The sequence below is a fragment of the Uloborus diversus genome, chromosome 4 (genome assembly GCF_026930045.1).
Source record: "Uloborus diversus isolate 005 chromosome 4, Udiv.v.3.1, whole genome shotgun sequence".
Classification (NCBI taxonomy): Eukaryota; Metazoa; Arthropoda; class Arachnida; order Araneae; family Uloboridae; genus Uloborus; species Uloborus diversus.
In genome coordinates, this window is record NC_072734.1 from 58623817 (window position 1) to 58636500 (window position 12684).

At 34.1% G+C, this 12684-nt stretch overlaps 1 protein-coding gene across 2 annotated transcripts in view; it reads right to left on the reverse strand.

Moving 5' to 3' along the window:
• Positions 1-278: 278 nt before the first annotated feature.
• Positions 279-12684, reverse strand: part of LOC129220430 (TBC1 domain family member 31-like) — a 96760-nt gene continuing 84354 nt past the window's right edge. For both annotated transcript variants that reach the window (XM_054854853.1, XM_054854852.1), the window contains 2 exons: positions 1950-2003; positions 279-388 (listed from right to left, as the gene is read on the reverse strand). In XM_054854853.1, the coding sequence (XP_054710828.1) occupies positions 326-388; positions 1950-2003 (117 nt within the window). In that variant the 3' untranslated portion in view covers positions 279-325. The remainder of the gene's footprint in view (positions 389-1949; positions 2004-12684) is intronic.

Below are 12684 nucleotides of genomic sequence, written 5' to 3' on the forward strand. Positions count from 1 at the left end.
TGTACAAAATCACCGGATTTATCACATTTACTGTAACATATACGCATAATTCAAAATGAGAGATACTCTGCTGTGTCAAGAATACGGTGTACCTTGTTGAGTTCTATTTACAAATCCAGCACTGTCCTTACAATGTTTAAAAAATTGCATGATTAATGATACAACAGACTGCGAAATTGGGTTTTGATTTGGCTTCATTTTTTAGTGCTTTGTGGAAAGACTTAACAATGCTGAATTAAGGATATGTACATTTTATTTTCTTATGCCTTTTTTTACAATGATTTTAGTGATTATTAACAATAATTTAACAAAGTTCAAATTTCTTTTACGTCTTGATTTTCATTTTATCCATGTAATCTTCAAAACGAAAAAAATTGTTTTTCAAGTCCTGTATAAAATAGTTTGCAGATTAGTCAAAAAGCAAAAAACACATTGCACTATTCATCAGACAATATAACCAATCAAAAAATATTTCATTTTCTGTTTTCTTTATAAGTTATTTCTAAAACAGAACACATAGGTAAATGGGGCATTCCAAGGTATTTTTGACATTTATGTAGAGTCCGTAACATGACCTTTTTTTGCCATAACTTTTTAGTTTACTGTTTGATTAGCATATTATTTTATTTTGATCTTTTCCTACCAACACACCAGCTCAAATTAAAATAATTTGCAAATCAAATGGTAAATTAAAAAGTTATGGCAAAAAAAAAAAGGTCACGTTACGGACTCTACATAATTTTAAAAATACCTTGGAATGCCCAAAATGCAATTTCATGGCATAGTGCTATGCAATTATATCAATATTATAGATCCATTACAGAAATGGGACAAAAATTATGGGACAAATTTCATTTATTATTTTGAAGATCATAGTTTTTGAAAACGCGAATTTTTTTTTTTTTTTTTTAAATCATAGTGCATCTCCTAAGATGAAAATATTTTCAGTTTTTATCATAATTTTTCATAAGTCGAATTTCATAAATCTGATCAAAACTTCGTGGATGTGGTGGAGGGTGAGAGAGCTATGCTTCTTTTTTGGGGCCACCTGTAGTCGAACTTCGCAGTTTTAGTTATTAACTGAACTAATTTTACCCTTTTAGAAGCAAGATGCAATAAATTAGCTGCCCCATTCATCAGGTACAGGCTAAAAGAGCCATTATTCTTAATTTTCAAGGAAAAATTCTTTTTGTTCTTGAAAAAAAGTTCATGAATGTTACTATGGATTTACAGATAAAACTTGGTACAAATGTTTTAAAGAATTTTAAAGTAGAAAAACATTATTTTACCAGTGGCACAACAAGAGGGGAGGATTTCCCCTTCCAGAAGTCGATCTTACAGTTAGCAAAAATGGATATTAGATGAGCAGTTACTTTAGGTTGACTGTCGCAGTCCTAAATGGATAATTTTTAGTCAATTTGTCACTCTCAAGACTTTCTGCCGGAACATGAGTGCCTAGATCTGGCACTGTGAATAACAATGAACAAAATCAAAATGCCATGAGACAACAGGAAAACCGCAGAAAGTTTTAATACCGAGCAATTATTTTTTTCTTCAATCGTTATGAGAGTATTTTTTTCTGAATGATAAAATAAATATTTTTGAAGAAAGGTTTTAAATTTTTTTTGTATCCTCATATTTTATTTCTTAAAAAGGGCTAATAAGCTGTGAAGAAGATTGTCCAGATGCCACCCATGGTTTCATGTGGAAAAAAAAATCCTTTTGCCAAGTTTCACAACGGTTTTTTGGGTGTCTTAATAAATTTGATAAAACTAAACTTTCATAATTTTTTTTGTTCTCAATCACTATTTCATGTAACACTACAGCTGCCAGAATTATCTCCTAAGCCAGAGATGATCATAATCAACCAGAATTTTCCCTTGGAAGGGATTCAAACAGCTCTTACATGTATATAAAGTAACCTTCTACAGAAATATCTTAATTATTACCCCAGTGCTTCCACAGTAAATATCTTCACCAACTCTTTCTTTAAGCATTTCCACCTGTGAAAGAGAATTATAACGCTGTGTAAGTATTTTAAGTGCAGTAGAAACATTAGCAGTTAATAAAATCAAACATTGCTTGCCAAGAAAATTGATTGACTGAAGGTGAAGAAAAATAGCTCTGCTTAATAAAATCAACATCAGTAAGTAAAATCATAAAGCAAAAACTGAGTGAAAAATATGTGAATCATTGCAAAATAATTAAAAAAAATATTTTTTTCATATACATTTTATTACTAAGAAAATGCTGTTGCTTGGCATAACACATGTAAATTGAAATATATCCAGGCCCATCATTTAAGGGGGTCAGGCAGGAACAACAGATGGAATTGAGAAATTTATGTATGTTTATGTTTTACTACTACATGGGTGTCTTTTTTTTTTTTTTTGCATTTTGATGTAATATGCACTAAATTTATATCTTTTGTAACCTCATCACCCCTCCCCCTCTCATTGAAATGAATGGGGAATGTTGAATTCTCAGGCCTAAATATATCGATATGTCAAAAATATTGATGTCTGAACAGCAATATTTTGTACTACAGTAAACGCTTTCATTTCATCCAGGTTCATTTTACATGGATTTGGTTATACGCAGAAGCGACCTTGCAAACAGAAAGTTTTTTTCCTCCTTCAGAACCCCAACTTGTGAGATTGCTGCCAGCAATGAACAGTTTTTTGGCGTGTTAATAAACAAGTTTGTTTCACTGAAGATTTTTTTTTTTTTTTTGTGATTGGATCTAGACTCCAGAAGAGCTTTTAGAAGTGAAAAAGGAAGATGACCAAGGTAAAAGACATGCAGTCAAAAACTTTCACATTGAAAATTTTTTGAGACATTCCTTGACAAAATCAAATGATGTTTCTAATTTGTTAGTGAAGGGAGGTCCTGTTATGGAAGTGATGTGAGAAATCTTTGATGTGTTAATCTCTTCATAGTAAATAAAAGTAAGGTTTCAAAGAAATTCTGGAAGGAAGTCTGTGGCAGACTTGCGCCCAGGAGACACCATAGTACCTACAGCATTGAAATTTTGTACAAAATTACTTTGAGCCCCAGGGGTGTCCACTTGGTTTTTTAAATTTTAAGGGTTTTTGTTTTTGTTTTTAATCTGTTTCTTTCTAATTGAGGATTTAAATCTTTGCGAATCAAATAAGATTGCAAAGCAATCTTTGGGGGTTGGTGAGCGTTAGCGAACAGGGGGCAGAGCCCACTAGTGCCATACAAAGAACTACAGCAAAAAATGATTGATGACAGCCAACAGCCTATCATATCCAAATATTCTTATAAACATTAAGTTTATTCATGTTGCCTTAATGCATGTCAAGCATATTATTCAAATAATTATACATTCAGTTTATTACATATTTGTATTTGCCTATTGCGAGATTGAAGTATTTTTAAAATCTCTAGAACATAAACACTATTTTGACACTAATATCAGGTTTTAAATTACGCAGCATTTTCGTGGAATGTGACCCAGAGCATTTTTTAACATAGGTACTATGCAACACCAATGTCGCGTAGTGAAAAAATTCTGTCGCCTAGAAGATGCAAAATCAAACTACTAGGCAACATTGGAAAATTCAACAATGGTTCCACTCCTCATTTTTGTAAAAGGATTTCAAACCTTTCTTTTCTTTCCTCTTATGCAACAGAATTACATCGGGTATTTTCCAGCTGTCAACCATTAAAACCGCCCGACTGGTTACGAAAACATGTCAATTCCCTGCAGGTTAAGGGGTGCTAATTGTTGTCGCCATCCAGTCATCATTGTATCGTACATTGGGTAGACTCAGTGGTGTAAATTCCAGACTAATCAGTGATTCACTCGGGGTGTGATGATTTTTAGCGGGAACTTCAGGGCTTATGAACAAAATGGGCAGTTTAGAGTAAGAATTTACGAACAAAAGGCGCTTTCGTTGACAGATTGTTTTTTCTCTCCCCCACCCCACCACTCAGCATGAAACGTTGTTCTTTCCTTCATCAAAAGGTAAGAGAAATAAATGATTATGCTTTGATTTTAATTTGTTATTTAATTCAAATACATACAATTTTTATTTTAATATATGTCTGAATAAATAAGAAGAATGTCGGGATATGGTTTAGAGAGGGGTTTTTCAACCTTTTTTACTCATGGGCCACATTGCAAGTTTTTCGACATGAGGTGGGACAACAATACTTTAGTTCATATGGTTTTTGTTTGCACTGCCCCCCCCCCCCTCCTTCCCTCAACCTGCCACATTCATCCATAACTTTTTTTAGAATAAACGCTCAGTAGCCTGGGGCAGGGGCAGATACAGAAAAAATCTTTTGAAGGGGGTCCGGTAAATTGAATGCCCCTCACCCCACACACATACATTCGGTGTTTCATAACAAAGTTTTCATAAATTTATTTTAAAATGTTTTATTTATTTATTTGTTTATTTTTTTAATATTCCTTCTGTCAATATGAATCTACTTCTATAAGTTCCTGAATATTATTTACTAATTAGAAAATTGCCCGTCAAGGTATGACGGGTGAAAATTGCTTCTACATTTGAACGAAGCCTTTGCCTGTTTGGTGATATTTTGATACTTAAAATTGTAGCCCTAACTCCAGTGGATTAACCCAAAACTCCAGTAGGTAGCATTCATTTTTGACCATTTTTTCTTTTCTTTATTCCCCTGAAATGGCACAGTCTTACCAGTAAAACTGTTAAGTTGCCGGATCGAGTTCAGCCTTGTCACAGTAAGGTCTTTCCCAGCATGTTAAACACTACCAAAAACATAAATAACGAATAAATACCTTTGTGCTGAAAATTCAAAAAATCAGTAATCCAACGTCAGAAAGCACAAATATTGCAGACACGTGTTTCGGTGTTACAAGGAACACCTTTTTCAATGCAAAGAAATGTGAGCTTCTGGATGGAAAGTCATCTGAGCTTTTCTCGGATGACTTTTCATCCAGAAGCTCACATTTCTTTGCATTGAAAAAGGTGTTCCTTGTAACACCGAAACACGTGTCTGCAATATTTTGCAATATTTGTGCTTTCTGACGTTGGATTACTGATTTTTTGAATTAACAAAACATATTATCAAATTATCATGTCGTGGTGCAAGTTTTATTGTTAAAACACGTGGGTTACTCAATCATTTGCTATTATATATATGAGGATATGATCCCTCCGAACCTAAAAGCTGGTTGCGACCATGCATGTATTTGTCTTCTAGAAAGTGGTAAATGCTAGCCAAACATTCGTTTGTATCACGCCTCGACATATTTAAAAAATACTAATTGTTCTATGTTCTTTTTTGTAACAAGCACATCTGTTTTGTTTTAAATATGCATATTTGATGCGTTTGTTCTTGGTTATGCAGAAATAAATCACCAGGGTCATTTTCCAAACTTTTGCCTAAACAACATTTGAAAAATTTCAAACATAAATATCATCAATTGTTTTATTTATTTCAAGAAAAATTTCTTGTAATAGTTTATTTTTAAGGATACAATCATATTCGAGGCAGTGAGAAGCAAAAGGATGCAAGTGGCAAAATTAAAAATTTGGAGATAACCAGTGCAAATGGTAGGTGAACCCCTTCTCTGTCCTTGGGGCAAGAGATGGTACTAGTAGCCCTGGTAGGTGCTGCTGTACACTGTTAAAACTACAGGATGCATTCGGCACCTTTCGGGAGAGAAACGCTTGTTCACCAGCGGCACCTAATACGGAGCCGAAATTGCACCTCTAACTAGGGTGAAAAACAGGCACCTTTTAAAAAATAGGCAGCCGGGGTGAAAAAAAAAGGAACCTTCAGAGAGAAAGAAATGGCACCCTTACTGTAGATCCTCCTCCCCCCTTCCCCCTATTGTGTGCCGTTTTGAATACAGTTGTGTATTTTTTTTTTTTAATAGTTTTCTTTTGATTCATGATATTCTACGTTTCGGACATTTTTCACATTGAACTCAGTACTGGAAATGATTAAAACTTGTAATTACAGCATTTGATCATGTTTCAGAGTTTTCAACATAGTTAAGAAGTGCTTCAACATAGTTAATTCATCTGATCGTGCTCTAACTCGGTGTTTCTCAACCTCGTTTGACCCACGGGCCGGTAAAAGCAAATGAAAAACTTTACGGACCAGTGAAAATCTTAATCGTTTTCTTAAAAATTCATAAAATAAATAATAATGATAACTCGAGGGCCGTTAAAAACTTGTGAAAAAATTCGGCATTCTGATGAGTTTTTTTTTTTACAAAGTAACGTTAAAAGTTAATAAAACAATAAATATCTACTCTTCACTTGGTATCAAAGAGCTGTCACAAATGTGTTATAATTTAAAGACGAGTAATTATTTAAATAATGTGAGAAATTATACATTTACTAAAGCATGACCCGTGTCGAAAATGAAGTATAGAGGTACTTATGGATTTTTTACATGAAGAGCCAAAAATATGCTGGGATATTACAGTTATGGAAAAACAAAATCGTTTCATAAACGTTAATCAAGAGGTAACAAAATAAATTGCACATGAAGTTTTTCCATAGTTTAAAAAACCAAAAGAAACTTCTAACGCTATCGAGACATTAACTGCTAACAGGAAATGATTCAAACACTTAAATGAAAAAGGGGGGGGGGGGAACAGACGGAGAAAGTTTTTTTTTTTTTTGCTGTTTACGTTTTCGCATGCTATTCTGTTATATCCTACCGAAGCACAAGAATCATTTTTCTTCTGGTCCTCACTTGTTGATTATTGATAATCTTAGTGGTTATTTTGGTGATTAAATGCTGCTTATCAAGTACTCAAGAAAATAATGATAGATATTTTTGGTAGTGTTTTGAATGATGGAAATTTCACGACAGTAACAATAAACTGAAACTAAACGACAGTAACGGTAACTGAAAAGCAGAAATGCACTTTTAAATACTTTTAACTATGTTTGAAAGCCCTAAAAGCTACAAAGTGATCAAAAGCTGTACTTACTTGTTATTTCGGGTAATTAATCCTAGAAAAGTTGTGTTTTAAATCCAATAGTGTACTTCATTCAATGTGAAAGACACATAGATGCAACCCATCATTTGTCTGCCATATTGAAGTGGTTGAATGCAAGTCTAAGGCAAAAGCGCATGCGCAGCAAGTCTTTTTGTGATTGCATGTTGTTTTGGCTCCTCTGCTCTATTTCCTGGCCAGTATTGCACCATAGGGCACCATGCTTTCACTTTACAGGGAAAATATTCTCTTGTCTGGAACCCTTGGTTATAACAGTGTACAGCATTATTTAGAAAAAAAAATTCAATTAACGAAAGCCTACCTAGGACGTAATCTTTATACGTGCTTTACAATGTCCAACTTTAAAATGTCCATTTGCATCCCTTTTCTTCTCACTGCCTCATTTGAGCTTAGTATTTCATACAACTAGAGCTATTTTACTTTAAAAGTAAATTTTTCACCTTTAATGTCATGAGTGTTACTGGACAAGATGACAGTATTTTAACGAAGTATTTAAATGTTTATTTTTAACGAAAAATCATACATTTTATGAATAAATTTTTCCTTTGAATCACATAAAAAAATAATAATTTTTAAATAAAAATGCACAATATTCATCGTCATGAGTGTTACTACGTATCATATTTTCACTGTCTGTCAAAATTATAAATGAAAAGAAAAAAAATATTTTAAAATAATATTGTTAGAAAGATAACATTGCTTTTAAGTAAGCTACAAATTTTAATAGAGTTATTATGCATTTCTTTTGTCTTTTTGAATTGAATTTTAGAACTTGTTTACTAGGTAAAACTCAGGACACATATGATTAGACTTTGTTAAGATGTGACGTTTCCGTTAATAATCGTGGTTTTTCCAAGAAATTGCCATATGATTTCTTTCATTTTAACTACACATTAAAAAAAAATATTGATTCCATCAAGGAAAAATTAGTGAACGAATCGCGAGTAATACGTTCCTTTGAGTTTGAAACCAGTGAGTTAAATGTATTCTGCCACTCTAGGCATCTGACTCCAGCATTACTTCGTTAGCAAACAAAACTGCTTTTGTTCAAAATATGCAGTGTGTTTTGTGTTCTTTTTAATTATCTATATTCTAACCTTACCAAAGATAGTCTAGAATGCGATTTTAAGTTTACAAATTAGGAAATTTTCCTGAGATGGGAAATGTTCTCGCATGGGAGGCCTTTCAATCTCTCCTCCTCTTAAATCCCCATAGATTGTTTAAAACAGCATTTTCAGAGTCACAATTTAAACCAATTTCTGGAGGAGCTCTCCAAACCTCTTCTCCCCTACCATTACCAAAAATAATTAGAATGCATTTTTAAGGCAGCAAGTTAAAAAAATTTCCTGGTGTGGGGCTTCCTTACGTGAGTCTTTCCTTCACGTAACATCATGAAAATATGGTATTAACCTGCGTTTTTAGCACTACAATTGCAAAAAAATTCCGCCGGAGAACCCCCGAACCTCCCTCTTTACATAATTGGAGATAATATTTGCATTTTTAAAAGGTTTCAATTTTGGAAAATGAGTGAGAGAAGGGTGGTCCTCAGACCCCTTAATATTACGAAAGACAGTTAGAATGCATTTTTAAGATTACAAATGAGAAAAAATTCCTGGGAAGGGCCTTGAAATCTCTCCATAGACAGGGGAGCGCCACCAAAGCCATTTCTTCCCTAACATTACCAAAGATCGTCTAAAATGCGTTTTTAAGACTACAAATTTGAAAATTTTCCGGGGGACCCCCGGACCCCCTTATTTCGGAGTTAATATTATAAAGCAAGATATTATCTTTTCCCAGTAATCTAATAAGCGAACTCGATTAGTTACAATCAGGTTCTTTTTGTCAATATTTAGATCTATTAAAGGTTTACTCATAAACCAGAAGCTGAACTTATTATCTTTGTATATATTTAAGATACGCTTGAATTAATTAAAGGGCCGCCAGTTCCATACGTCCCCTGCGTTTTTGATCTCACGACGGATATAAAAAGATATATATATAGCAACAAATAGACAGTTAATTATTTTAAACTTATGTCTCCTAGAGAAAATTGCTTAAAAAAATGCTCTGATGTGACCCCGCATAAATCGAGGGTGTACTGTATTAGACATATGATATCAGTAAGTCCTAGTGGAAACTCTCTAATCTGAGTCAATTTAAACTGGCACACGTTCAGGTTACAACCAAAGTTGCATGAAAATTAGAAAAGAAAAGTTTGTTTAAAAAAAAAAAAAAAAGAATTATAAGTGCTGAATATAACTATGTTTTGAATTCATTAATTTAAAAGGAATTGAACAAGGATATTTTCTTTCATTTTAATTGTTAGAATTTAATAAATTCATCCCTGACTGTGAAGATGCGACTGAATATATTCTAAGCTTTTGGGCATATGCAGTCTTAGAAATCAACTATTTCAAAAGAAACCACAAGACGACCAACTTGGAAGAAACTAGGGTCAGAGAATATTCTCGTCCTCTATTCTAATGCTGCATATGTGTAAGAAATACTCAAGCAATGTGAAACAGGCACTATCATTATGAAGTAGCATAATACTGCTTCATCAGCAAGAATAATATTTCCGTATTTTCGGGAATAAGCGCCGCACCTTCCATAAGCGGCGCACGCAGCCTTAAACAACTTAAAAGCACAATAAGTAGTAAAGAAAGCTGGATTAAATGTAAATAAAAATTTTTTTTATTTCTCGCTAGTATATTCAATTAACAATAATGAAATATTTTTAAAAATCCCCATTTTGCACTTTTTGCTTTCGGCATCCTTCGATTGGCCATCACTTTTGTGTTTAATTTATCCGATTTCTAAGGGAAAACGCATCTCTCGTCAATGCCAAACTCTCTGGCAGCAAAACGATTTCCAATTGCTTCTGCCTTTATTACCTTAAACTTAAAGGCTGCAGTATAACTTTTCAATTGCTTAGGAGCCATTTTCAAAAGCAACTCTGAAAAAATTCCGTAAAAAAAATAAGCCAAGAATGCACGAACGACAGCAAAAGATGCAACACGACGATGTGAGTGAATAATACGATTAGAGCTAGGAGACAAGTTTCCCATTAGGTTGCTTCACAAAGCAACCCAATTTTTTGAGGGAGGTGGTAAATTCTCTTTACAAACTGGATCCATCCCTCTCTCTTACTAGTACTTTTGCTCCCTCCTGTCCCTGACCCCTTCGCTAAGACGCGATAAGGCCTGCTTTTGCCCACGTGTATCAGCATTTCTCTGTTCAGTTAAACATGTGCAATCGCTGACTTATCTTCCCTCCTTCCTCTTTGCTTTAATTGTCGCCCAAGGTCGAAAGATTTCCTGACCCCTTCGAACCGCCGCAATAAGGCTTGCTCGTCCACGTGGATCAGCGTCTCTCCTCAGTGAAACACATGCAATCGTGACTCACCTCCCCCCCCTCTTTGCTTTGCTTGTCGCCCAAGGTCAAAGGATTTCCTGTCCCTTCGCTCCGACGCGATAAGACTTGCTCGCGCACGTGGATCACCATTTCTTTACTCAGTGTAACACCTGCAATCGTCGACTCTCCTTCCCTCCTTGCTTTACTTGTAGCCCAAGGGCGAAGGATTTCGCAAAATGATAGCAAACGATGTGGTGCCATCTGTTAGCCGCATTTTCAACTATTTTTTTTTTACACTTGGGGAAAAAAAACATTGTATCCGCCATCCGCCGCACCCATTATATGCGCCGTGGCGCTTATTCCCGAAAATAGGGTACTTAGACATACCTGACATTTCTTCATCACAAAAATTATGTTAAGGCAAAATATATTTTTCAAAATGTTTTGTTAAAAATGTTATCAGACATAAATGTGATCTTAGAACTATTACGATGATTCTTCTTCACTGTATGCAAAATTCTTACCCTTTCAACATAGGTAAAATTATTCATGCTGGAAAAGTACTTTTTTGGTTTTAGTATATTTTGAGATCTTTTCAATTAGAATTTCCAAATATATAATTTGTTCAGTTTAACTGGAACTTGGGATGAGGGAGGTTCATATTAGCAGCATTCTACTGCACTATTTTTGTTCTGTAGGGTAAGCAAAGTTCAAATATGAGTAACAGTTCACAATTTATATGCTCATACAAAAGAAAAAGCAAATAATGTAGAACAATAAAATACTTTAATACTAAAGTTGCTTTTAAAACATAGTTTTTCAACAACCATGAGAGGCACAATAACTAATATTTATTATGAAGGTCAATATTTTTTTTACATGCAACTGCATTTCATTAATATGATGGTAATAAAATCCATGGAAGAAATCCTTGAGAAATCCCTGATATTCCTTGATTAAAGCAAAAATTATATGATTTTATCATTCTAACTACAGATCAAACAGATCTAATGAATAAAATAACATTAATATAGCACAAAATGATTAATTAAAATTTAATTTCTCCATTTCTACCCAAATGCAGTAAGGGAATAAAAGGGTAAAACTTTCGACAAAAATTGATTTCATCTGAAATCATTTGGAAATTACAAAAAAAAAAAAAGGGGGAGGGGGGAGATTCTTTTTTGGTTCTAACTTTTTCAACATTAAGGCTCAAGCACAGTGGCAGATACAATGGGAGGGTCATGGGGGTCATGACCCCACTAAACCGTCGACAACAGTATCCTTCCTTATTGTTTTTAATCTCTTAATAGGCATAAAATGTAAACATTTACAGTATCTTTTCAATTCATTAATTATTTTTGAAAGTAAATATTTGAACTACTACTTTGTTTCATTGCCTATGAGATTAATTTGTAACGTTTATACAAAAGGAAGAGCTTTATTTTTGGTCGATTTGGTGCTTTTTATTGACCCCGAAACAGTTTTACAGGGTGGCAACAGGAACTGTGAAAAAAAGTTCCCTGACTTTTCCCTGATTAAGTTCACCAAATTTCCCTGATCTATGTTACCAATGGTAATGGTTTCCTTTCTTTGCTCTACTTGGAATCCATGTTATAAAATGCAGTATTTTAAACGTTTTAAGTTGTGTAAAGTTGATGAACTAAAGATATATTTAAAAAGATGCTACTTTTTTAACAAAATGGCAAAAAAAAAAAAAAAAAAAAAATTTGAATTTTGATATTTTGAATTCAAATTATGTTTTTCGCAATCACAAGTGTGTGTATGTAGGCATGTGTGTTTGTGTGTGGGGGTATGTGTGTGTAGGCATGTGTGTTTGTGTCTGTGTGCAGGCATAAGTGTGTGGGTAGTTGTGTATATGAATGTGTGTATGTGTGTGTGTGGGGGGGGGGTATATGTATGTGTGTGTAGGCATATGTGTTTGTGTCAGTGTGCAGGCATGAATGTGTGGGTAGTTGTGTGTATGTGTGTGTGCGTGGGTGTGTGTGTGTGTGTAGCTGCGTATGTATGTGCGTGTGTGTAGGACATGGATGCTACCTGGAGACGGCTTTCGCTATAGGAGCAGCATCGTGAGGAGCCGGTCGACGGTGACAGGGTGCGGAGGGTGGCGGTAGGAAAATAAAAAGATAGGACATCAAAACAGTCAAATGAGAACAATAAGCAATCGTGATTGCTCAAAAAAAAAAAATCAAGTCAATTTTTTTGGAAAAAAAGAACTACAAACAGTATATTAAATTTATCTACATGGAAAGATACTTTACTTCCAGAAACCTTTTCGCATAAGAATTTTAAGAAATTATTAAAATCACTCTTAAAAACAT